Below are 24,051 nucleotides of genomic sequence, written 5' to 3' on the forward strand. Positions count from 1 at the left end.
CCTTAAGCAATACTAAGAGTAAAGAACCCGAGTTATTAAGCATTTATGTCTCATAAAGGCTAGTCTAGATGTTCCTTGGGAATTTTCCATTAGTATTTCAAAATTCAAATTATAAAATAAGAATCATATAAAAATTTTTATGAAGAGCCATTTTTAATTGGCAATCCATAAGAATGTTAATGCAATGCTACCACTTGAAGCAACACAAAGCAATTTACCTCTGATACGCCCAGGACATGTTCCTCTGGATATCTATCTGCCACCTGAAGCACAGTAAATTGCAAGTTCATTGCTTATGAAAGAGGTGATGCTTAGAATAGAACAACATCAGCAAAAGTGAGACCTAGATGCAAATCATGGTTCCATAACTTACATGCTGTTACCTAAACAGATTATGGAAACTCACCTCAGTTTTCCTGGGGTGATCACATTTCTTTGACTTTTTTTTATAGATTAAATAAGACAGTTATGTAAAGCACCCACAACAGGAATGGCACAATGCAGATCATGACATGACTTGTTAATGCTATAGTTATTATTTTATCATTCTTACTAATGCTTTCAATGTTGGCTTCAGAATTAAAGCTATACTAACAGTGAATGTCCCAACCCCACTTATGCTCTGCCTCCCCATAGATTAAAGATCAGCACAGGAAAGTTGATAAAAAGAGGTTGTGAAACTGCCCCCTGCACTTGGATTGGATCAGCTCCCCCAAAGCAGGCAGGCTCCTCTCCACCTGGTGCAAAAGTGAGGCCCAATTGTTTGGGCAATGGGTGAATGTTAACCTAAACTGCAGAGTTTCAAAAGTCAACTTTAGCTTCAGCAGGAATCCAAGACAGTTTTAGAAAACAGGGTGTTTAACCCATGCATGGAAAAAAAAAGAACAGTAGAGAGTGGGGGGCTGGGCGGCAGTGATTCTAGAATTAGGCTGCCAGTTTTTAAATCTCTCCTCTGCCACTGACTAGCCTTGTGGCATTTGCAAAATTAGTTCATTGTCCTGTGCTTTAGGGGCCCACCTGTAACATGTGCACAATACAGGACCCACCTCACAGCCTTGTTGAGGATTAAAAGGAGTTATGTGTGTTAAAGCACTTAGTAGAGTACCTGAAAATAGCACACCTTCATAGATGGCCACTACAGTTATCATCACTGATAACTGTGCAAAGGGTTTTCAACCATATCTAGAACAGTCATCCCCAGAAATGTCATTTCCAGACTGGAAGCACAGTGGTCCAAGCCAAAACTCAGGGCACCATCCTTGATTCTCTCCATTATTCTGTTTCTACATGCAGCCTGTCAAGTCCTATCAGTTCTATCAGTAAAATGTACCCTGAAACATTTCCTTCTCTCCATCACTCCTGCCTGGAAGACTGAAAGCACCTTCTAAATAGCCTCCTTTGCTTGTATACTTTTACTTACAATAGTGTGGTCTTCTGGGAATATAAAACATCTCTGTCTGCTTAAAATCTCTGAATACCTCTCCATTACATTTACAATCAAGAGTGAACTCCTGACCAGGCCTACAAGGTGGTACGTAACGTGGACTTGCCCACCTCCATGCTCATTACCTTACCAATCAGGCCCTCCTCCCACCATACTCCAGCCACACTGGCCTCCTTTCTGTTCCTCAAACACTCGAACGGTATTACTGCCTTAAGCCCTTTGCACTTGGTGCTGTAAGCTTTCCCCGTCTTGGGCTCTGCAAGAGGCAAGTCCTTCTTTTCATTCAGGATTCAGTTCAAATATCACCTTCTCAGATAAGCCTTCCCAGGTAACCTAAGCACTGGTAGCTTCAACTTTCATATCACTGTTTTATTTCAACTGCAATAACATTTTCATCAGAAATTATCTTCATACCCCAATGAGTTTATTCGCTTATGGCTTATCCCTTTGACAAGAATGTAAATGGTGTGAGGGTGAGGATTCTATTAGTCTTGTTCTTCCTTCTTAGCTCTAGCACCTTGGACTGACCCCCCACCCACATACATGCTCCTTCACATCTGTGGATTGCATGCATTGCAAACTGCTTCTAAAATACCTGCAAAAGTGCTCCTCTAATCAAAATCTCTTTTATATAGTGCAGACTCCAGTGGCATCAAGATCCAAATTGATCTTACTCATTTGTGGAATATAATGAACAACATAAACTAATGAACAAAAACATATCCAGAGACAGAGAAACATCGATCAGACCGTCAAACCTCAGAGGGAAGGTAGGGGAGGGTGGGGGTAAGGGGGAGAGATCAACCAAAGGACTTGTATGCATGCATATAGGCCTAACCAATGGACACAGACAACAGGAGGGTGAGGGCTTGAGTGGGGGGGTAAGGGGGGGAGGGTAATGGGGGGATAAGAACACATATGTAATACCTTAATCAATAAAGAAATGTTTTAAAACAGAGAGAATATACTCAGTATGTGAAATGGGGCACAGACAAGTCTGGATAATGCAGGATTCAATCCTCAGCAGATGGTGTCCATATTCACACAACAGCATTGCAACATCACCCACCAGTTTTGCTTATTATCTGTCTCCTGCACTTGAGTTTGAGCACCATAAGGCAGATTCTTGCAGTTCCTGTTTCGTTCACACAACAGTGCTGAGCACAGAGAAGCCTCTCAAATACATTTCTTAAATGAGTAAATGCAGGATAAACACAAGAGTTTTGTCCTGGGGAAGGGGCAGGGGGTGGGCTGGAAAGGGTCAATGGAGAGAAAAAGGAGACATTTTGGGGTCAATGGGGGAGGGGGAAAAGGAGAAAGTATTGTTGAAATACTTTCAACAATAAAGATTTAATTTAAAAAATACTGCAAAATTCTAATGATGACAAGTGTAATGTCACAATATTCTCTTAATTATCCAAAACATGACATTAGCTAAATGGGTCTCAGTTTGAACTTCTAACCATTTTCTTTGTACCTTTATTTTGTGTGTGTCTTTGTACCTTTAAATACTTCTCTAGCTCCATGAAAAATGAAAAATTAGGATATAAAACCAGAGATAGACTGTAAACTCCATGAGGAGCAGGAACAATGTAACTGTTTTGCTCACTATTGTATCTCTAGCCTCTAGGCAGTTGCTTTTCTGGTAGTAAATAGATCAATAAACAATTTTTAGTATGTAAACAACCAGTGGAAAATGCCTTTTCTTGTAGATGTGGTAAGAAACTGTGACAATAAACCAAAATGCTGAACTTTTAAATCCCCAGAGCTCCCTTTCTAAAGGTAAGTATAATATGAAGTTACTTTCCTTGGTTGACCCAACAGGGGCATAGTTTCATTTATTTATTTATTTATTTATTTATTTATCTGAATTTTTTTAGAGAGACAAGAAGAGAGAGGGAGAGAGAGAAACACTGATGTGAGAGCAGAACATTGGCTGCCTCCTGCACGCCCCCTACCGGGGATTGAGCCTACAACCCAGGCATATGCCCCAACCTGGAATCAACTGGCAACCTTTCCATGTGCAGGATGATGCCCAACCAACCAACTGAGCCACATTGGCCAAGGCAGCAGGGACATATTTTTTTAAAAATGTAGGTACTTTCCTACAGTAAGTTCAATGAAAGTCTGTGAGAAGTCTACAATTCTGTAGCTTACTTAGAATCCTATATAATAAAAGCCTAATATGCTAAGTGTCCAGTCACCTGGTCGTCCGTTCAACTGATCAAAGCATAATATGCTAATGATATGCTAAGGCCGCTCAACCGCTTGCTATGACGTGCACTGACCACCAGGGGGAAGACAGTTGACTGATCGACCAGTCGCTATGATGTGCACTGACCACCAGGGGGCAGACACCCCGACCGGTAGGTTAGCTTGCTGCTGGGGTCCGGCCAATCGGGACTGAGCGAGATGGGCCGGACATGCCTTGGAGCCCTCCTGTGATCCCTCCCCCCCACCCAGCTGGCCAACCTCCTGCGTCCCTCCCCAGCTCAGTGATCATGCACTGGTGGGGTCCCTCGGCCTGGCTTGCACCCTCTTGCAATCCGGGACCCCTTGGAATATGTTGGAGAGTCAGTTTTGGCCCAATCCCACTCAATACAGGAGCTGCCCCCTGATGGTCAGTGCACTCCCACAAGGGGGAGTGCCACTCAGCCAGAAGCCAGGCTCACGGCTGGCGGCTGGCGAGTGCAGCAGCAGTGGCGGGAGCCTCTCCTGCCTCTGTGGCAGCACTAAGGTCGACTGCCGTCAGTCAGACATCCTCCAAGGGCTCCCAGACTGTGAAAGGGCACAGGCCAGGCTGAGGGAACCTGCTCCCCCTCCCAGTACACAAATTTCATGCACTGGGCCTCTAGTTTAGTATAAAATGCAACTATAACTTTCTCCCTGTTTCCCCAATGAGCTGTAATCCCTCAAAATTTCTTAAACAGCCATTTATAAAAAAATTAATCATGGTGATTTGGCACTGGAAATACACACAGAATGTGATTTCATTTGAGAGCAAACATGTTCAGAAGTGATAACACTGGTTGAGCTTTCAAATGCTAATCTTATCTCTTCCCAAAGCATTGGCTAACTGTTCTCTATCTGTTCATCTTTACTACAGTAGGCAAAACAAACAAACAAACAAACACCTCAGAGAACCAAATCCGACCCATTCCTAGTTTGACTAAAGAATAAAATCAGCCACCTTTTCTTCAGAGTAATATGGGCATAGGATTTCTGCTCTCCTCTCACAGGACTTGTTTTCTGTTATTCAGCTTTTCCACCGTGATATCCAGGCAGTTATGCTTACCATTCTCCACAATTCCAGTTGTAGGAGGAGACTCCGAGTTCAGTAGAGAAAAGAAGATATATAACAGAAACAAAAGGAGAAGGCTTTTTACAATCTATCAGCATGTGAGTACTGGCATCACACCTTTTATTATTTAAAAAAAGGTTCCGAATTAACAACCTTCAAAGTAAATGTAAACTATTTTATGTTCTGAAACTCATCCTTGAAGAAGACTCAGGAAGATTATGAATTGAGCTCCCTAGTGTAAAAATCAAAAGAAGAATATAGTTTAAACCCTCAAGTCCTTTCTCACAATCATGTTGGGGGGAAAAAAAAGACACTTCGCTCTTTGGACAGAAAAGAGGGTTGAGTGGGAAATGACCATCACAATCCTGTGGGCTCCTCAAAGCAGCTGCTTTGCTGAGGAATCAAATGGAGATGGAAGCATAAATGTAAACAGGAGGACTGCTTGGAAAGCAAAGAGAGTCTCTCACCGCATGGGGGAGAATGGGGACTTACTTCCCAGGAAATGGAGAGAGGACCCTGTGAGCTGTGGATCCAGCTCAATGAAATTTAAAAGATATGTTGCAGCTGCTGTAAGATTTAGGAGCCAAATCTGCACAAACCATTTTGCACATCGACTTCATTGTTTAATTCTGGTATGTGAGCACCTCTTCTCATTGATGGTACTCTTTGGAGCTTCTATTTGTAAACCGAGGCAGGAGGGAGACTTTGCTCTCTGGGATAGGACATTATTTAAAACTTTAAAAGCTGTATGGGTGCCAGGAATATTAACCTTGCAGTTCTACACCCAAAACCAAGATTACATGATTAACAAAAACATACAAATAGCCCTAGCCAGTATGGCTCAGCGGATAGAGCGCTGGCCTGCAGACTAGAGGTTCCCGGGTATGATTCCGGTCAAGGGCACATGCCAGGGTTGTGGGCTCAATCCCTGTGGGGGGCATGCAGGAGGCAGCCAATCGATTCACTCTCATCCTCTCTCTCTCTCTCTCTCTGTCTCTCTCTCTCTCTCTCCCTTTCTCTCTCTCTCTCTCTCTCTCTCTCTCTCTCTCCCTTCCTCTTTGAAATCAATAAAAATATATTTAAAACAAAACAAAACAAACCTCATTGGGGTTAAATTTAAAAAACACACACACATACAAATAAAAAAATAGACAAAATGAAAATAGGCCATGGTACAGGTTTGTGTAACTTTTAAAAAATGTCAGAAGTTTGAAAACTTAGCATCCAAAGAGTATCCTGCAAATTAATCTGCTAAGGACATAAAGTCCCTGTACAGAGCACTGTGTCTTAAGGCAGTACTGTGATTGCTTTGGTAACTTCTGATCACAGATTAAATGGGTGTCTTCTAACCACAAGTGAAATCTGAAAACGTCATTTCTTGATAATCCTCCAACTTCCTTCCTCCACGTTTAAATATATCTTTGATCTTAAGTACTAAAACATTATTTTGTTGCAATTGCTTAACCACATCTGTTTTATATCCATAAATATCATTCAAATGGAACCATCTAAAAATTCTCATATTGTCACTTTTCTGTCTTTCATGACTTTCTAGATAGATATAATGCACAACAGTAGGCAAAACTACACAACATACTGTCCTTGTCTATTGCACTGGCTAACTATTAACCAGCACAAACTGTGGAAAAATATATGAAAGGAAGCATTTTGAAGGGGTGGGGAGGCGGTAATTTGGGAAGAAGAATCCATTTACTGTATGTATCAGTCTTATTATTACTTATCAAAAATGTCTTATCTAGGCAAAAAAGGGAAGATGACAGCAGCACCAAGCAAAGGATTAGGAGGAGCACAGAGATCAGATTTCATGATTCTAGTTGTGAGATGCTTCGCAACTTGCTCAACCTCTCTAAGCCCACCTTCCCCTTCTATAAAATAGAATAATCACATGACCACCCTCACAGGTGAAGAGAATTAGGGGAGATAAAACATGCAACCCACACACTTAGCTCGGAACCTCACACATTGAATGAGCATCAAAATCAACATTTCCTTCTTTGTCATCAACAGCACTATGTCTTAAAATCTTTTCTGGCTCATCAACCCTTTAAACATCTGAAATTAGCAAGCACCAGCTGGTACTTGCCATTCAACCACTGTGTTTTTTCCTCAAAGATGCCAAGCAACGTGCCTCAGCTTCATCTTTTTTAAATCCTGGTCTCCACTCTCTTCTACAACCCAAGAGGCCCATTTATTACTTCTCCCTCTGAGCAGATTTATATTTGAAGAATGTGTGTTTGTGTAGAGCAGTGTTGCGTGCACAGTTAGGTTTGCTTCCTATAGCCATCCGTGCCTACCAGCAGTTCTAAATTTCTTCCTACCTTCCAAGTCACCGCCTTGCCATCAACCGAATGTCAGCGAGGTCAGGAAGCACAAAGTTGCTAAATACCCACATCCATGAGTAGAATGCTGATACACATTCAGAGTGCCGATAGTAAATGATTCAGTCAAACATACACCTGGCATGATTCATTAACTCACAGTTTGGTTCTGAAAATCTTTACCAAGATGTTGGTGCCGTGCCACCAGCTAGGGGTACCAATATGAGGTGATTCAGGCAGGTAGACAGGTAAGTAAAATGATGATTTCTGTATGTTTTAAGCACACAATTTTTCTTAATGCTAGAGGAGCACAGGGTAAGATCACTAAACACAGTGGGGATGGGGGCAGGGAAGAAGGGCAAACAGACATGAGGAAGGGTTTCTGTGAGGAGGCATCATCTCAGCTAGACAACTGGAGAGGCTGTCAGGGCCTCTGAGACTAAGTGGTGAGTTTGCAAGTGTACCACTGTTCACAGTTAGGTGACACTGGAATGAAATTTACCATCTGGGGAGTGGCAGAGATAAGCACCAGCCACATCACAGAGAACCTGTATAATTGTTGAGGGTTTGGACTTTACCCTTCAGGTAATGCAACGTCATTGGAGGATTTGAACCAAGGTAGATGCATGGTCAGCCTTCCATCATAACTCCAGATGGTATGTGTGAGAGAGAATCTTTAAAATTATAGAATTCACCATTCGTTTTGTTGGATAATGAAATGAATACCCGGGAGGGACTAAACCATATACCAACACCACACGGCTGGATCTTGTGCTGTCAGCACGTTCTTGTCTTTCTGTATTACCTCTCAAATGCCAGGACACGAATTTTCAGGGAAAGATGCAAAATTAGGCCCCTTTGTAATCCAGCTCTTCTAAGCAATTTTTAAAAATAATCCAGGCCAATGACTCTGTCTCATTCTACTTTAGTCCTTAAAAGAATGAACTTAACTTCATTTTTCTCCTTTTTCTGATTTAAAGAGATTTTTAAATTCTTGATTTTACAGTCTTGATTCGAGTTTTTTTGTCTTAGATCCAACTCTGAACTCACACATTTCCACATTTCTGGGTTGGTTACTTGATTGTTGAGGTAGCAATAGTCAAAGATTCAGTCAAGAAACCTCTAGAAAAAGCCTTTAAGTTGTACAATGTCAGAAAACAGAAGCTGTTTTCTGTCACAAATGCTTGAACAAGTCAGCACTCCATCAAAAGGAATATAACAGTTTAATGTTCTGTCAGAGAATGGAATGCGTGTTTACCTGAAGTAATGGCCTGATAAAAGGAACTCTAGTCTGTCTTGACGGAAACAAAACTTACTCAAAGATTAACCTGGACAATCAATCCCTTAAACTCTAAACACAATCATCACCCATAAGAAAATAAACCTTGAATTTGTAATGAAAACAATCCCAAACTGTTGATCATACACACTTACTAAATTCAACACATACTGCCCCCTCCCCACGCCACAAGAAAGGGACTGTGAATTTAAAAGTGAATTTTGCTTGACAGCAGCTAACATTTACCTAGGTTTTTCTGGATATCTGGCACAATACTAGCCCTTCTCATATATTGGCTCATTTAATCCTCACAACCACCTAAAGAGTTAGACACCATTGTAAACCTCATTTTACAAATGAGAAAATCAGCATGTTAGCAGAGTTAAGTGACTTAGAGTCATCCAAAAGAGGTGACTCCAGATCTGAGTCTGCAAAGTTATTAATACATACTATACATAAAATAGTTTGAGGCTCCTTTTGGAAGACATTAATAAACACAAAGCTTTCATGAATTTAGAAAGTTTAGATTTTTTTCATCACTCAAGGTTTACAAGGATAATATGACCCTAGGCCTATGAATGGAACCTCCTGGTCTGTAGAGAACTGCTCTATCCATCACCTCTTTGCCTCTTACAACTTGTGAGGCAGCCAAGGCGTGTGTTAGCATCCTTAGTTTCAAAGATCCATGCTGACTGAGATCCAGACCCTTCACTAATCTCCGATCACAGTTACGTAATCTCATTTCCCATAACCAGCCCTAATCTCTCCGTGCTTTTCAATGGCCGCAGGTTTTTAATTACTACAGCCGTCACACAAAAGTAGCAGACAGAGTAGAAGTCTGATCTGTCTGCTGGCATAATCCAGTCCCTAAAGATTAGAGACACCACTTACTGAACATCAGTTCTGGGTCAATGTCCACCTATTATCTCATTTAATCTTTGTATTCTTCTATGTACTGTTACCCCAGTAGACACATGAGGGCATTAGGGCCTAGAGGAAGAAAGTAAATAGCATGCGCATGGTCTTGGTGAACAATGGAGCTGGGACTTAGGCCACATTCTCTCTGACTCCAAAGTCCACGCTCCTTCAAGTGTCTGTGAGATCAATGGGTCAAACACTGTGCACAAACAGAATTTACAGTATAGCTGGAAAACATGGATGAGGTCTGGAAAATACTTTTTTTATCATAGTAAAAATCTGCGAGGGCCAGCTACAAGACAGGTATACAGCATATTATTCGTAAGTTAAAAAGGTAAAGAAGGAAGGGGACCAGAAGAGGGAGGGAGTGAAAGGAGTAGGGATAAAACGGGGGTGGGGGGGTGGGGAGGGGAGGAAGGGAGAGAGGAAAGGTGCATTTTACAGAAGAGGAAATTCAGGTAGGAAAAGTTGAAGCAAAGTTAAGTAATTTGCATAGGATCTCTTGGCAAGCTGGAGTCAAGAACCAGAGGTAAAACCTAGGTGCTTTTGACCCAAAAGCCATACTCTTTCCATTCTCCCTTGACAAGGGGCTATCTTTCTGTTAATGCGAAAAATGACCTCTCCTCCCCGATAGGGAAAAGTAGGACATCACTCACCAATTCATGAGAAGGACTCATGTTCGGGCCCCCCCAATTCTAGGGACAGCATAGAGTTCAGGAATGCAGGCGCTGGTGCTGGCCGCCTGGCTCGGAAGCCAGCTCCTGTGTGCAGTTCGCGCGGTGACCTTGGTGCATGATAGAAAGAAGTAACTGCGCTCTAGGTGAACTATCTGGAGATATCATTATACACACTTAGCTCTTTTTCTGGTTTTGTTATAGTAGGGAATGAAAACAATCCAATTATTCAGGACTGCAGTGGATGTAAAGCCCGAGTTCTTTGGATAAATGGCTCCAGCTTTCCCTTCCATTCAGACAGTGGGGACTTTTAAAGGCACTTTCTCTCAGACAGGAGGCACCACACTGATAAGCTTAGCAATTGCTGAAGGCTAAGGATAACAGTAAACGTTTATTTAGTATTTCCCATGTGCAAGTGCTGGACGGAGGGCTTTCCTGTGGATTATTTCACTGAATCTTCATGACCGTCTTTGAGAAGTGTACTCTTGCTGTCCACGTTTTGTAGCTGTGGAAACGGAGGCTCAGAGATCTCGTGCTGAGCCAACCACAGCAGGCTGTCCAGCTGCGGGCTGCTCGGTCCATCATAGCTCTGCCATGCTGTGTCCATCATCTGTGTTCAGATGAGGCCAGGACCTTTCAGCTAACACTTTTGTTTCCGCTCAACCTGATGAGTAAGTCCCATAGCGGTGCTGCTGACAAGGGTGTTCCCATGGTCATTTGTTTAAAAAATCGTAATGTTAAAGCAGAAAATGAATGACAGAGCAAAGGTCCTAACTTGGGTGGCTGGTAGTTTTGAAAAACAGGCAGAAGCATAAAGATATCATTATTAAATAGTTTTCTAATATGCTCACAGGCGCTTAGAGTTGCTTTAGAAAACAGCGTGAAAATAGGGTCAGGACCGATTGAATGAAGTGATCCCTGAAGCATCTTTTTTTCTAAGAGTGTACTATTTTGCAACACCATCTTAAAATATTTTAAAACCTGCCCTCTGCAGACAAGAGTACAATTTTATTTGAAAGACACCAAGGTTTAGACAGTAATTCTTAATTCCATAAAGTAAAATGGCCCTTTTACCGTTTATAAGGCCCCCGCCCCCGCGCCCCCCGCACAGCAGTCAGATGAGGCACCCATTTGACAGCTGAGGAGACTGAGGGAGAGGCAGGTGCCCTGACTGTGTGAGCGTTGTTGCTCCCACAACCATTTACCCTCCTGGTGGGACTAAGGAGCTGGGTCAGAGCTACTTGTCCCTCACCCAGAAGCTCAGCTTTCCTGCCATATAAGACTAAAAGCTATCATCTCCACAGACAAATTAAAACCAAAAAAGCTCACACTGTACAGACTGCACATCTATGTATGTATACCTAAATATGGCTAAGTGGAATCGAGTCTTTAGAATTCAACAGCCTTGGCTTCACATCCAAGATTTTCTGCTTACTTGCATTTTATTCTTCTTTTAATTTGGGGCACGTTTTCTTAAACTCTCTGAACTTTAAGTTCCTTATTTGTTTAAAAAAGTGATATCAACAATAGTATTTACTTCATAACTTTTTGGGGCTAGAATCAAATGAGACGTACCCGTGCAGTTTGCACCTCATCGTGGTGCGTAATCAACAAGTATATATTAACCTATCAACTGCTCTTACTATTTCCTTATTCAATAAGCTGCTTTCTCTTTTTAAGTTGCTTGTCATTTGGACTATTTTGTATAACTTTCCTTTCATGGGAAGGGGGGTAAAGGTAAAGGAGATAAAATTGAAGGAAAATGTTGTTTAATTTGCTAAGAGTACTTATGAGTGTTAAAGAAGGCAGATAACATAAGGAAGTTATGCCATTAATCTCTAAGGATTATTTTATTTATTCATGCAAAAGCAGAAATGGCTAACAATGAATGTATTTCTTACAGCATTTGGATTTGCTATAATATTTCATGATTCATTATTTTAGCAGAAAAGGAACTGATTATGTACTAAGTGTAAGTCGTTGTGCCCTTAGACAGTCCATCTCACTTAATCAATACAACTAATAGGTGGTTATTTCTGTACCCATTTTAAAGATAGGGAAAGTAAAGATCAGAGAAAAATACCTACTGAAGGTCACATAGCTAGTCCGTGGCAGAACCAATACTACATTTGATCTATAATTCAATCCAATGTTTTCTGTTTTTTCACATGGCCTCCAGTTTTGCTTAGTAAATGATATTGCATATTCATGGAAAACAATGCTCTATATGGTGAACAAAGTAACCTTTATAATCATCAACCAAACACATTTGTGCATATAATAGCGCCAGCACAGTAGTTAAAAATGTACTTTGTTTTGCCCTGGCTGGTGTGGCTCAGTTGGAATGTCAGCCCATACATCAAAAGGTGGAGGGTTCTATTCCAGGTCAGGGCACATACCCAGGTTGTGTGTTGAAACTCCAGTCAGGGCATCTACTGGGGGTAGCCAATTGATGATGTTTCTCACATCAATGTTTCTCTTTCTCCTCTCTCTCTTCCTCTCTCTAAAATCAATTTAAACATTTTAAAAAAATTTGCCCTGTTTTTTTTTATTTTTTTTTATTTTTCGCTAAAAGTATTACAAAGGGTATTACATAAGTGTCCTTTTTCCCCCCCACCGCCCTTAACAAGCCCCTGCCCTCCCTTACCCCCCAATGTCTTATGTCCATTAGTTATGGTTATATGGATGCATACAAGTCCAATTTGCCCTGTTTAACAAAAGAAAAGAAAAGGAAAAAAGCCTCAAAAAAGTATATCAGCACCTAACAACCTGAATCAGGCATTTACTCTTTCCACAACACGATGAGTATCTGATATGAGCCACTCTGCTAGGCAACTGGAATTATGAAAATTTTTTATCCCACAACCTAATTTTGTCCAAATTCTATCACTGGCAGCTGTTTCTAATATCTGAATTGCATTTGCTTTTGATTCCATGTTCCTGTAAACAGAATTTGTATCTCTGACGTGCTAAACAAGCCACACTAACGCACTGTGGCTGTGCCAGCTAAATCTCTTTGGGTGTTATTCTTGGCAATAAACACGTGGAGTTGGCAGAGGAAGGACCTTATCTGAATTTCCTCATCTGTGAAATGGGATTTTTAAAAAAAAACCTGTACCTACCTCCCAGAAGAAAAGTTCTCCCAATTAATTAATCTTGGAACTGTTTTCTACGGAGTGCCACTCTGGTTGATCTTATTAGCAGGGTGATTTGATTTTATAAAGCAATGATGGAAACTCTTTAAAATGGCTACACATTTAAATGTCAAAATTTGACACACACACTACAGTAAATCCTTTCCTTCATGCTGAATCATTTATGTGTGACATTTGTACAGACGCAGAACAATAAACGATCAAATTGCTTTTGAATTTAAAAGTCTATTAAAATTGTTTAAGAATAAAAAAAGATTCAAGTTTCAAAAGGGGAGAAAAAGGCAGCCCACTGTTTTCTAAGTATTATTAAGGTATAGAGTATGGCACATTACCAAAAAAAAAAAAAAAATACACGCACTAAAGTTTTAAAAATACTTTCTTGGGCAGGGGTTAAGGATATTGTTTTAATGTTATAATTTGTTGCAAAACAATGAAAGAATAACATAAACCCTATTTTGTAGTGCTTTTGTACATAAAATTAATGTCATACAATATTAAAAACATACTAATAACCTCTCTTTCATTTTTCATGAATGTTTTCTAATGCCTTTATTATCTCTGCATTTCAATGCCCATTTTGGACCACCTGGAGGCAGAAAGCGCAAGCCATGCACCCTATCTAACAAGCAGAATTCCATGTCAGAGCCAGTCCTCCGCTTAACAGAACACATCAGAGGCCTCTGAGTAGGCCTGGCCGAATAGAGCAGCTTTCTAAACTGCCAGAGATCCAAACTAAAGCAATCACAGAGGTTTTCGCTGGTCATCAAAAATGGAAATCCCTAATGTGTTGACTATTTCAGAAGCATTAAATTGTAGGTTTACATAGAACCATAAATAATGATGTGTGACTGCTGAGGTTTGTTTTGTAATCCCTGGGTTTTCCAGATGACATTAGAAATCACTTTATATGAAATACTTTTACCCTTCCTCCCTCCTCTTCATCTCAAGTTCAGCAGTTAATGTAAATCTGAACAGCCATCCATATGTCCTGAAAAACACGTGCCAGGACAGGAGCAAGGAATTTATAACACAACCCATTTCTCTGCAACGCTCTGCTTGGAAATCAAGGAATCCGTGTGCTTTCACAGGCAGTCGTCTAGAAAGGCCTCAAGAAAGGGACTCCCAGGAAACAACAGAAAACTCTGCATAAGGGGGTCCCTCACAAAAGACAGCCCCTATTAAATTATAATTCTTTGAGGTTTTACTCAAAACCCTCAACTACCCTTTTGGACCACATTCTAAGCCAGTTGTGAGATACACTTGAATGGAAAGACTGCTGGCTTCAGAGATTTTATGTCAAGTTGAAAAAGAGGCAAAAGTTCTAAGCACCCACAGTGCTTTTGTTCAGAAGATGAAATTCTGCTCTTGAAAGGGCAACAGAGTATGTGCAAACAAGGCCAACACCAGGCCCCCCATCCTACTGTGCTGGGTCCTCCCAGGTCTGCAGCCTGCCACACTATGTGTTTGGGTGAGGAGGGGGGTGCGGGGGGCTTCTGCAAAGGTGAAGGAGGCTGAGGCTTTCTTTTTCGAGTGAACGCTGAGGATGGGTTTGTTCTTGCTCTTTTGTGCCTTTTTGCATTGTCACCCTAGAGAGCAAAGGCATTCTCTGAAGGGCAACTGCCCATTTTGAGTGACTTTCTGTGCACCCGGAACACAGAAAAGGCACCCTGGCTGCGCCCTTCATGCCCACATTCTAATCCACAGCACTCAAAGCACCAAGGCAACAGCTACACCTGCAGAGGCACCTGCTGAATTCCCACACCCAGATCACGAAGGAGAGCTACCGCTGCCTCTGTCAGAGCCTGGATCACTGCCTCGATGCTGGACGTGCTTTCAGTGGGCAGCTCTCTAGGCTCTGCCTGTGCTTAGAGGAGAACAGCGTCACTGTCACTGCCACTGCTCCATTTTCTGAAGAATCCCTGCTCTCTTGGCCCGCGCAGGGGTCCAGCTGATGCTCCAATAGTCTCCTGTCAACAATGAGAAAGGACTGTCATGGCTTCTGATGGCTGAGGAAAACCAGCTGCTGGCTACTGGGCTTGCCCCAATTCTCCAGTGAGGTCAGTTCTAGAGAGAAGCTCAAGAAAGGAGGTAGGTGAGAGGTGTCCCGAGAGGGTACTGAACCTGCGAAAATCCTCAGCCAAGTGCCTTCCACAAGAACAGTCTTTCCCTGAGGCAGCAGGCCTGCTCCCTCCTTTTCCAGCCCGTGTTGCCGGCTGCAGACCCCCTCCTCTTCCCTGGTTTCTGAGGGTTCATGCTAGGGAGTGGGCCAGAGATACTACTGAGATCAGTGACTCGCCCAGGACTTGTCCAAGACTTGCCTAAGCCTCAGTGTCTGCTGGCGCTGGAGCAAGAGCCAAGCACACGACCCATTCCCCCACGCTCCCCACCAATGCCTTTCTGCTACGTGATCAGATTCCCTCCATGGCTACTGCATGCTCCCAGACACTGCAGACGGCAGGAGCAGAAGAGACACGCAGGCCCAGGGAGGCACTCACTACCTTTGTGAGCCTATCTCCTCTGGTCGCCTGCCTTTGCCTTAGGATCCTTCCTTACGGAGAGGATTTAAAGATCAGAAGAGAGAAAGTAACAGTGGATACTGCTAACATAGCAAAGTGCAAATACCATTCTTGTTAGAGAGAAATGCCAAGGAGCAGGTAAAATGGCTAAAAGCAGAACAGTCTAAATTTAAACCTCTTTCTCCCCATTGGCTGGGTCATAATCATAAAATAATGGCTATCATTTATATTCACACCAAAGCAATGGCTACACAAGTCTCAGAACCAAAGGGTGCTTAAATGCCATCTGGTTCAAGCCTCTATTTTACTAGTACCTTCAAAATTTTAGAACTGGAAGGCACTTAGAAATCGCCTAGTCCTACTTTCTCATTTTACAGTTGAGGAAATTGAGGTTGGAAAAGACAGCAACATAAAGAAGAGTCTTCCTTTAGATGACACACATTGAGACCTCAAAAAAAGAACCATGAACTTGTATGCATGCATATAAGCATAACTAATGGACATAAGACACTGGGGGGTAAGGGAGGACAGGGGATTGTCAAGGGTGGGGGGGGGAGGGGAAAGGACACATATGTAATACCCTTTGTAATACTTTTAACAAAAAAAAAAAAAGAACCATGAGGCCTAATTATAAGAAAATCACTCCCCACCTCCTTTTTTTTTTTTTCTGGACAGAGGAAATAGAGATGTGATATTAACAATTCCCTCAAACTCCCAACCCCTGTTAATAGTTCTTCCTGTGCCCATAGTCAAGTAAAAAGGAAAAACACATTTGCAGCATCTAAAAATCAGTGAGGATACAGTCAATGGTTTCTATGAGACAAAGTCTATACAAACTAACCTTGAAAACAGCATACATTATAAAAGCATCTTGGTGTTGCCTCAATTTGTTTCATAAATGTTCTGACTACACAGGTGACTTACACCCAAAAGCAGTCCCCTGCAGCTGTTGGATTCATGTACTAGAAAAAAAGATAAAAGATCACTCCTAAGATTGATTTGCAGCCAAATGCCTTACCCTAATTTACAAAAGGGAACATTAAGGTAATCAGGAAAAGGAAAACAAAAATCTCCCAAACTTGCATAATGGATAAAAATGTCACTGCATGTTGCCTGGGAAAGACAAAAAGGATACTGTGCAGAAATGAATGCATGGCCTCAATCAGAAGAGCAAGTGCAAGAACACCAGGGATAGGATGCTAAGTCTCCAGTTCAAAACAAAATAAACCCTCAGCATCACACCAGGGGAACTCAGAAAGCAAGAGTGTGGAAATATGGAAGTGAATCAGAGATGGCGATAATATTTCCATTTTCTATTTCTATTTTCAATTCTAATTCTCTCACTCATTTTTAGTTTTAAAGAATTTAACATCCTTGATGCCACATATAGCCTTTGTTTTCGTACATTCCCAGTTTGCTGTGTGTTCACTACAGTCTATAAACAGACATCAGCCTGGAACGGGCAGCACTGAATCCACAGATTCAGATTTGTCTGTTTTGCTGGTGAAGCACCATCTACCTGCAATAGTCAGTTTTTCTCTGGTTGTTAAGTTAACCAGCAAGCAATTCTCTTCTCAGGAACAACAAATCCAGACTGGAACTACAGTAAGCCACTGTGCTGGGATAAAGATATATATATTCTCCTTTAATCCTTACAACCACCATGTGAGAAAACTCTTTATGACTATTTTATAACCATCATACAGATTACAAAATGCAATTCCTAAGAAGTTTAACCATTTGCCTAAGGTCATTTATCTCACCAGTGGTAAAACAGGAATTGGAATCTAAGTCTTCAAAAGCTAGAGCTAGATGACACACACTGTGTGTCCACGACACCTGAGGCGCTCCCTAGCCATGGGTGGGAAGGGCACGTGAGTGCAGACCATGCATAAAACCTCCAATATTCAGACCAGCCATTTGGGCAGGGGTTTTTTTTTTTCCTGGTGATGGAAAGATGTCAATCACCTACCATTAAAGAACAAACGTGACTTGCAATTTGCTATGTTCAAATCAACAGTTAGACATAAATAAAATTTAGCAATTTTAATTGGTTTGGCTCAGGCCTTCAGATTTCCATATGGTTATTTCCTTGTTTTATGTTAAATGTAATTGACTTAGCACTTGAATTTTAAAATCTTGGCAGAATGTATCAATTAAAAGCTACACAAAATAGAATTACTCAAAGCACACACTCCAAATTGAGTGACTCTAAGGATAAGATGAAAAAATGCTCTTTTCATAATTTTTTTTTCTACAAACTTGCATTATCACCCAAATATCATCCTCATACAGACAATAGAGGGATGTCTTCTTGGAACAACAAAAGCTAAAAAGTAGTCTATTTGCTTCTCTGAGAACTAATGCATGCCTAAAATGGCCTTTTATTACACTGTTTGCAAGATGGATTTTTTTCTTAATATTTTTAAAACTGATAGCAGTAAGGAAAACTCTTACAAACCATCTGAAAACTAAAATGTGAGTACATCAATAAATCGGGCATCAGGCCCATTAAGTTGATAAGCACTTTTTAAAATGGTCTTGAAAAATATACTGTCCAATTGTTATTTAATATACAGAGTGTTATATTAAAATAAATGATTATTGATCGAAATAGATGTTCTTTCTGAACCTAAGCCACAATTTCCTTCAAACCGCAAAACCATATAATATAAATAAAATGCACTCAGAAATCTGAAAAATGCAAAATGCATTCATTTCTGTAGACTTGTGGTTAAATTTGTTATAATTGCTACTCATAGGTATTGTCCATGTAATTATTTTCTTAATGCTAAAGTCCATTACAAATGCTAAATAAATGAAAGAATCATTTATTGAACCATTACAAATGCTAAATAAATGAAAGAATCATTTATTGAATCATTTATTGAATTGTTTCTTGATGGAATTTTCACACTTATTTAGCTTAACTGAAAGGCCAGAACATCTGGTGCACCCGTGATTCTTGGAGAGCTGCATAACTGCAATTAAAGTTTACTATTATTATTACTTTTATTAAGTTCTAATTTTATATCTTGGGTAATATATACTAAGAGAGCAAAAAACTGTTTACCTTAAAATAGAACTCTCCTATTAAGGCCATCTTTATAAATGACCATTGAAACTATTGATTTAGTAGATACCCTTGCTGGCAATTTATCTTACTTCTTAATATTTGATTTCCTCATGCTACTCTCCATCCATCCAGAGTTACACAGGAAGTTTCTTGTACCTTTTGGATTAGAAAATTTAGCAATATTAACAAGGATCCAATCCCTCTCCCCCTCATTTCCACAGATTATGTTATCGATTTCATACTATTTCTAGTGTCCCCCTTTTCAGTGGCAAGAATGTGGAATTGCTAGAAGTATCCTTAAAGGAGACCTTGAAGGTCATTAGATCCCAGGCAATGAATGCCTTCATTCAGCAAGGGCACTGCCCTCCTATGCCTGCAAGTCCTTTAACATCAGCAAGTTCCCCCAAAGGGCTTGCACTTTAACTTGGTCTGAGCAGGTCACATTTCTAAAATATTTAGCTATCTCAAATGACCCTGGTCAGCAGCACTGAGTCACTAACACCATGGCGTTTCAGGCTAGATTGACCTCTTTCTAGTTTTCAATGGAATTATTCCATGTAATCAGATTTACACAGTCATTTAATCAAAGTGAGAAGGAAGATTACAGAGCTCACATGTGTTTCGCAAAGCAAGGGTGCAAGGATCATCAATCCTACTGACACTCAAAGTGACATGATAGTATGTCGCCCTCCTTTGGAGTGTTGGTCATTAACCTGATCTGTCTCCAGTGCTCTTGTTTAAATAGGAAGGTTTAGGCTCTTTTTCTGAACTGGTAGATAGAGATTTCTCCACCCAGATCTCACCACTGCCATTCATGTGAGCAGATGCTACTATAACAGGGAATGGGTTCTATGATCTTGCATATTATTCCTGCAAAGCAGAAAACTTGTACAAATCAAGAAATTACATCGTAACCTCTCTTTCCTTGCCAGCCTTTAACACTTGCATTTCCGCAGCACACTGTGGTGACCCCAGGTGTGGCCTTCAATGCTCTGCCTATAAACCAACCTGCTTGCAAGAAGGGAACTGCACTCCCTTCCTCTCCTCCTAGGCCTCTGCCCTAGAAACCTTACAAACCTTTCTGCCAGGCAATGCCCCTTCCCCCTGCTCTTCTCCACATGGGTGCGATGACCTTGATTCTTCCTGATTCCTTCCAAATGTGTACATCTCCTAAGCCTAGACATCTATTGAAAATATGATACGAAGCGCACCCTTTAATACAGCATTTCCCCCACAGTGATGCCTTCATTCTGAACTGACGATTTCCCTTTTCCCCCAACACTTCTATCCCTTCGACACATTTCAGGAATTGCAATTTCGGATAGAACCTCTGGGGGGTGAAAGGGCAGCCTTACCCAAGGGACAGACACACACAATTCCAAGGGGAAGAAGTGAGAAGAGGTAAGAACTGCAGTGGTGAAAAGAACTATGGATAGGAGCAACGTGGGGGCCCTTTTAAAATGACAAGCCACATATCTGCTTCAGGGGGTTGCTGGATCTAATTGTACCCCTGGGCCGTGCTTTACCCAGTGATTAAGTGTATAATGCACAATTTAGCAGCACTGAGAATTACCTAAATAACTATCATTAGAGGTGCCCATTTAAAAAAAAAGAGAGAAACTTTCTATTCTGTAATGAAAGAAGGTGGGTGCGATGTGGAGGTATCACCTCATCGAGAGCTCTCTGGAGAGCTCCCCCATAGCTGCAAACCCCGCAAATGCTGCGGGGAAGCAAGTTTCCGCGGTGGGCCAGGCAGGTTCCTTGCCCCGCGGAGCGCTGCTACTAAAGAAACTCGAGGTCGGCTTCGCGCCCGCGGTGGCACCCGCGTCCCCGCGAGCCCCGAGCCCACTTGGGGGCTGCACAGAAATCTGGGTGCGAGGGAGCGCGAGAGTGTGTGGCGTACGGGGAGCTGTTTTGTAATCTCCCGGAATCCGAGAAAATGTCTCCCGTGCAAAGACATGCCTTTCCGTGATCACTTAAAACTCTCCGACCAAAGAGCAGATCCTTCCTCCTTACAGGAACTGCGACTCGTACTGACAGCTCCAAACTTAACGGCTGAGGCTGCGAACTTGGCACCGGCTCCCTCTCATCACTCCCACTCCTCCTCTCCCGGGCTCAGCCGGCCCCGGCGGCTCGGGCTCGCACGCCACGCCCGCCTCCCCCGCACCCCCTCGGCGGGTCCGGCAGGCACAGCCCCGGACGCCCAGGCAGGTAGTGCCGGGACGCGCCGGCCTCCGGACGCGATTTTCTTGGAGAGCCGGAGAGCTCCCGGGCGCGCCCTACTCACTTGTGTCTTCTTCATAAGGAAAGGCAGCGCTGTGATCTAGCCCAGGCAGCGGTGTGGCGACTGCGTTTAGCTGTTCTGGAGCTCCAGCATATTGCACGAGGAGCGGCTGCAGATAGTCCACGCATTGGGTAGCCCGAGCGCAGCGCCCTCTCCACGGCCCGTGCTTCCCGCGGCGCTCCCGGTCCCGGCGCAAGGCGGCGAATGAAACCCCGGCCGGCGCGCCGCCAGCACTTTTATATCGCTCCCTCCCGCCTGCTCCGGACACGCCTCCTTCCCTTCCGGAGCCCAGGAGTGGCGAGTCCGGGCCCTGGCTCGGAGTGGGGGGTGCCGGGGGAGGAGGGGGAGATCGGGAGGGCGTCAGAGCCGCGGGGATGGCCCAGAAGTTGGACAGATCGGGTTAAGCGTGTCCTGTTGCCTGCGGGCCCCGGACGCGCACCGGCAGGAGGCCACGAGGGCGCACGGGCTCCAAGGGCGAAGCTTAACAACCTGCAGCCGCTGCAGGCGCGGCGCGCCAGACGCGGCCAGTTCCAGCGTGGCCTCTCGACTGCTCAGGGGCTCACCTGGCACCGCCCGGACAAGCGAAATACTTCGCCGGTTGGCTAAGGCCCGGTACAGGGGTGTTTGGGGAGAGGACTCCGGAGCCTAGCCAATAATTCACCCTGCCCCGCTCAGGGACTTAATTAGGATTTAGACCATTGTCTTACCCCTCATTTTTTTAAAAACAATTACTTTAGTGAATAAATATTTAATAATTAAATGAATTGTTCCCTCAGGGTTAAGTATTGCTAAGGGAGGTGTTGTTTTCAGAAGGGTTCACTGCTGCTTCTTTAGAAATTAAGATTGAAAGGAAGTGTAGATTATTAACTGTGCAGGTTGCGGACACAGCAAGTGTTCTGGAAACTACTTTTTGTTAGAGAAGTTTTTCAAATCGGAAAGATCATGTAACAATAATATTAGCGAACACCATTATGTGATGCACTTAATTACATACTAGGCGTCATGCCAAGGACTTTACATAGATTATATAATTAAATCTGTTCCCCAAGCTATTGCATAGGTCCTCTCATTTTTATTCCCATTTTAAAGATGGTGAAACGGAGGCTCACAGAGGTCAGTTTCCCCAAACCACAGCTAGTAAATGGCAGAGCTTAATTTGAATCCAGTGCTCTGGCTATACAGCCTTTAAAAATTACATAAAATAAATATTTTATTGATTCTCCAAAAACCCTTTTATATGTTTCTTATAACTGAAGACCATTAAAAGACATTTTAATTTTTTTTAAAAAACATGTTAACTAGACATTAACATCAATAATGGATTAGAACAAGAATAATGGATAAATGTAGGAATTAGGTATTTTAATAAGAAAGTAGGTTCCAAGTTTGCCTTCATTAGTTGAGTGTGCCTTTGTTAAAAATGAATGAGCCAAACTTATAACCATGAGAGAACAAGAAAGTAGGCAAAATTTGAAGCTCACTGTGTTAGTTTTCTATTGCTGCTGTAACAAATAACCATAAACGTAATGGCTTAACACAACACAAACTTAGTATCTTACAGCTTGGAGCCATAAATCTCACTGGGCTAAATATTGGAGAAAATCCCTTCCCTTGCCTTTTCTGCCTTCCAGAAGCTGTCTACTTCTTTGGCTCATAACCTCCTTCATTGTCAAAGTCAGTAATGGTGAGTTCAATCCTCCTCACTACAAATCATTTTGACTCTCCCTTCTGCCTCTATCTCCTACTTTTCTAAACACCCTGTGAATACATTGGGCCCACCTGGGTAATCAGGATAATCTCCCTATTTTAGTCAGCTGACTAGCAATATTAATTCCGTCTTTGCCACATAACATAACATATTCACAAGTTCCAGGGATTAGGATGTTGACATCTTCAGAGGGCCCCTGCTCAGTCTACAACATGTAACAGCATAAGTTTGGGGAGAACGTGGAGTGGAAATGTGGACTAGGTATGTCACTGTGCACCCCTTTCAGGGCTTACCTCTGAGTGGCTCTGGAGCTCCCAGCTAGAAGACTACCTCCATGGTTAGGAAAATAAGTGTTTGACAAAAGGACCACAAGAAAAGTTTAAAATAATTGCTATATACATATATATATATATATATATACATATATATATATATATATATATATATATATATATATACATATATATATATATATATATATATATTTTTTTTTTTTTCCCAGAGGGAAGGGAGAGAGAGATAGAAACATCAATGGTGAGAGAGAATCATTGATGGCTGCCTCCTGCGTTGCCCCCACTGGGGATCAAGCCTGTAACCCGGGCATGTGCCCTGACCAAGAATCTTGGTTCATAGGTCGATGGTCAACCACTGAGCCATGGCAGCCAGGCTGCTTTTACTTTTAATCAAAATAGTACTGCAGACCATTTTAAGTGGAACTGGAAAGTCTGAAAATAGAAGCAAATATGACAGCATTGGAAGGTAATAAAACCAGCCTTTAGGAGTAATTTTGGTCTGCCAGAGTTTCAAAACAGTTGAACATATATGATGCACGAAGGATCTACACTACTGAAATGTGTCATGTGGCCTAACAGAAAGGGAAAAGAGTTTGAGGAGGATTGGTTCTATTTCAGATTCTACTTCACTCAAGTTGAAGGTCTAGCAGTGTGGCATGCATAACTGTAAAGTTTGCCAGGATGATGTTAGGTGGTACACAAATGAACATTTTTATTTATTTTATCAAATGAATATAAATTAAAATGTATATTTTTAAATGTATAGGATATAGTATAATATATGATGCATATAATGCTATATATACACATATATATATATATACTAGAAGCCCAGTGCACAAAAACTTGTGCACTCGGGGGGGGGGGGGGGGGGTCCCTCAGCCTAGCCTATGCCCTCTTGCAGTCTGGGACCCCTCGGAGGATGTCCACCTGCTGGCTTAGGCCCGCTCCCTGGGGTATCGGGCCCAAGCTGGAAGTCAGATATCCCTCTGGCAGCCTGGCAGTCCTCGGGGGATGTCCATTTGCCAGCAGGGAGCAGACCTAAGCTGCAGTCAGACATCCTT

General features: G+C 42.2%; 1 protein-coding gene across 2 annotated transcripts in view; it reads right to left on the minus strand.

Annotated features, from left to right (window-relative positions):
• KITLG (KIT ligand) overlaps positions 1-21,175 on the minus strand; it is a 91,626-nt gene extending 70,451 nt beyond the window's left edge. For both annotated transcript variants that reach the window (XM_070409603.1, XM_070409602.1), the window contains exon 1: positions 20,990-21,175. In XM_070409603.1, the coding sequence (XP_070265704.1) occupies positions 20,990-21,004 (15 nt within the window). In that variant the 5' untranslated portion in view covers positions 21,005-21,175. The remainder of the gene's footprint in view (positions 1-20,989) is intronic.
• Between the last annotated feature and the right edge of the window lie 2,876 nt (positions 21,176-24,051).

Source organism: Myotis yumanensis, unplaced genomic scaffold (assembly GCF_028538775.1).
Source record: "Myotis yumanensis isolate MYYU_CA2020_CCGP unplaced genomic scaffold, mMyoYum1.0.hap1 SCAF_3, whole genome shotgun sequence".
Lineage (NCBI taxonomy): Eukaryota > Metazoa > Chordata > Mammalia > Chiroptera > Vespertilionidae > Myotis > Myotis yumanensis.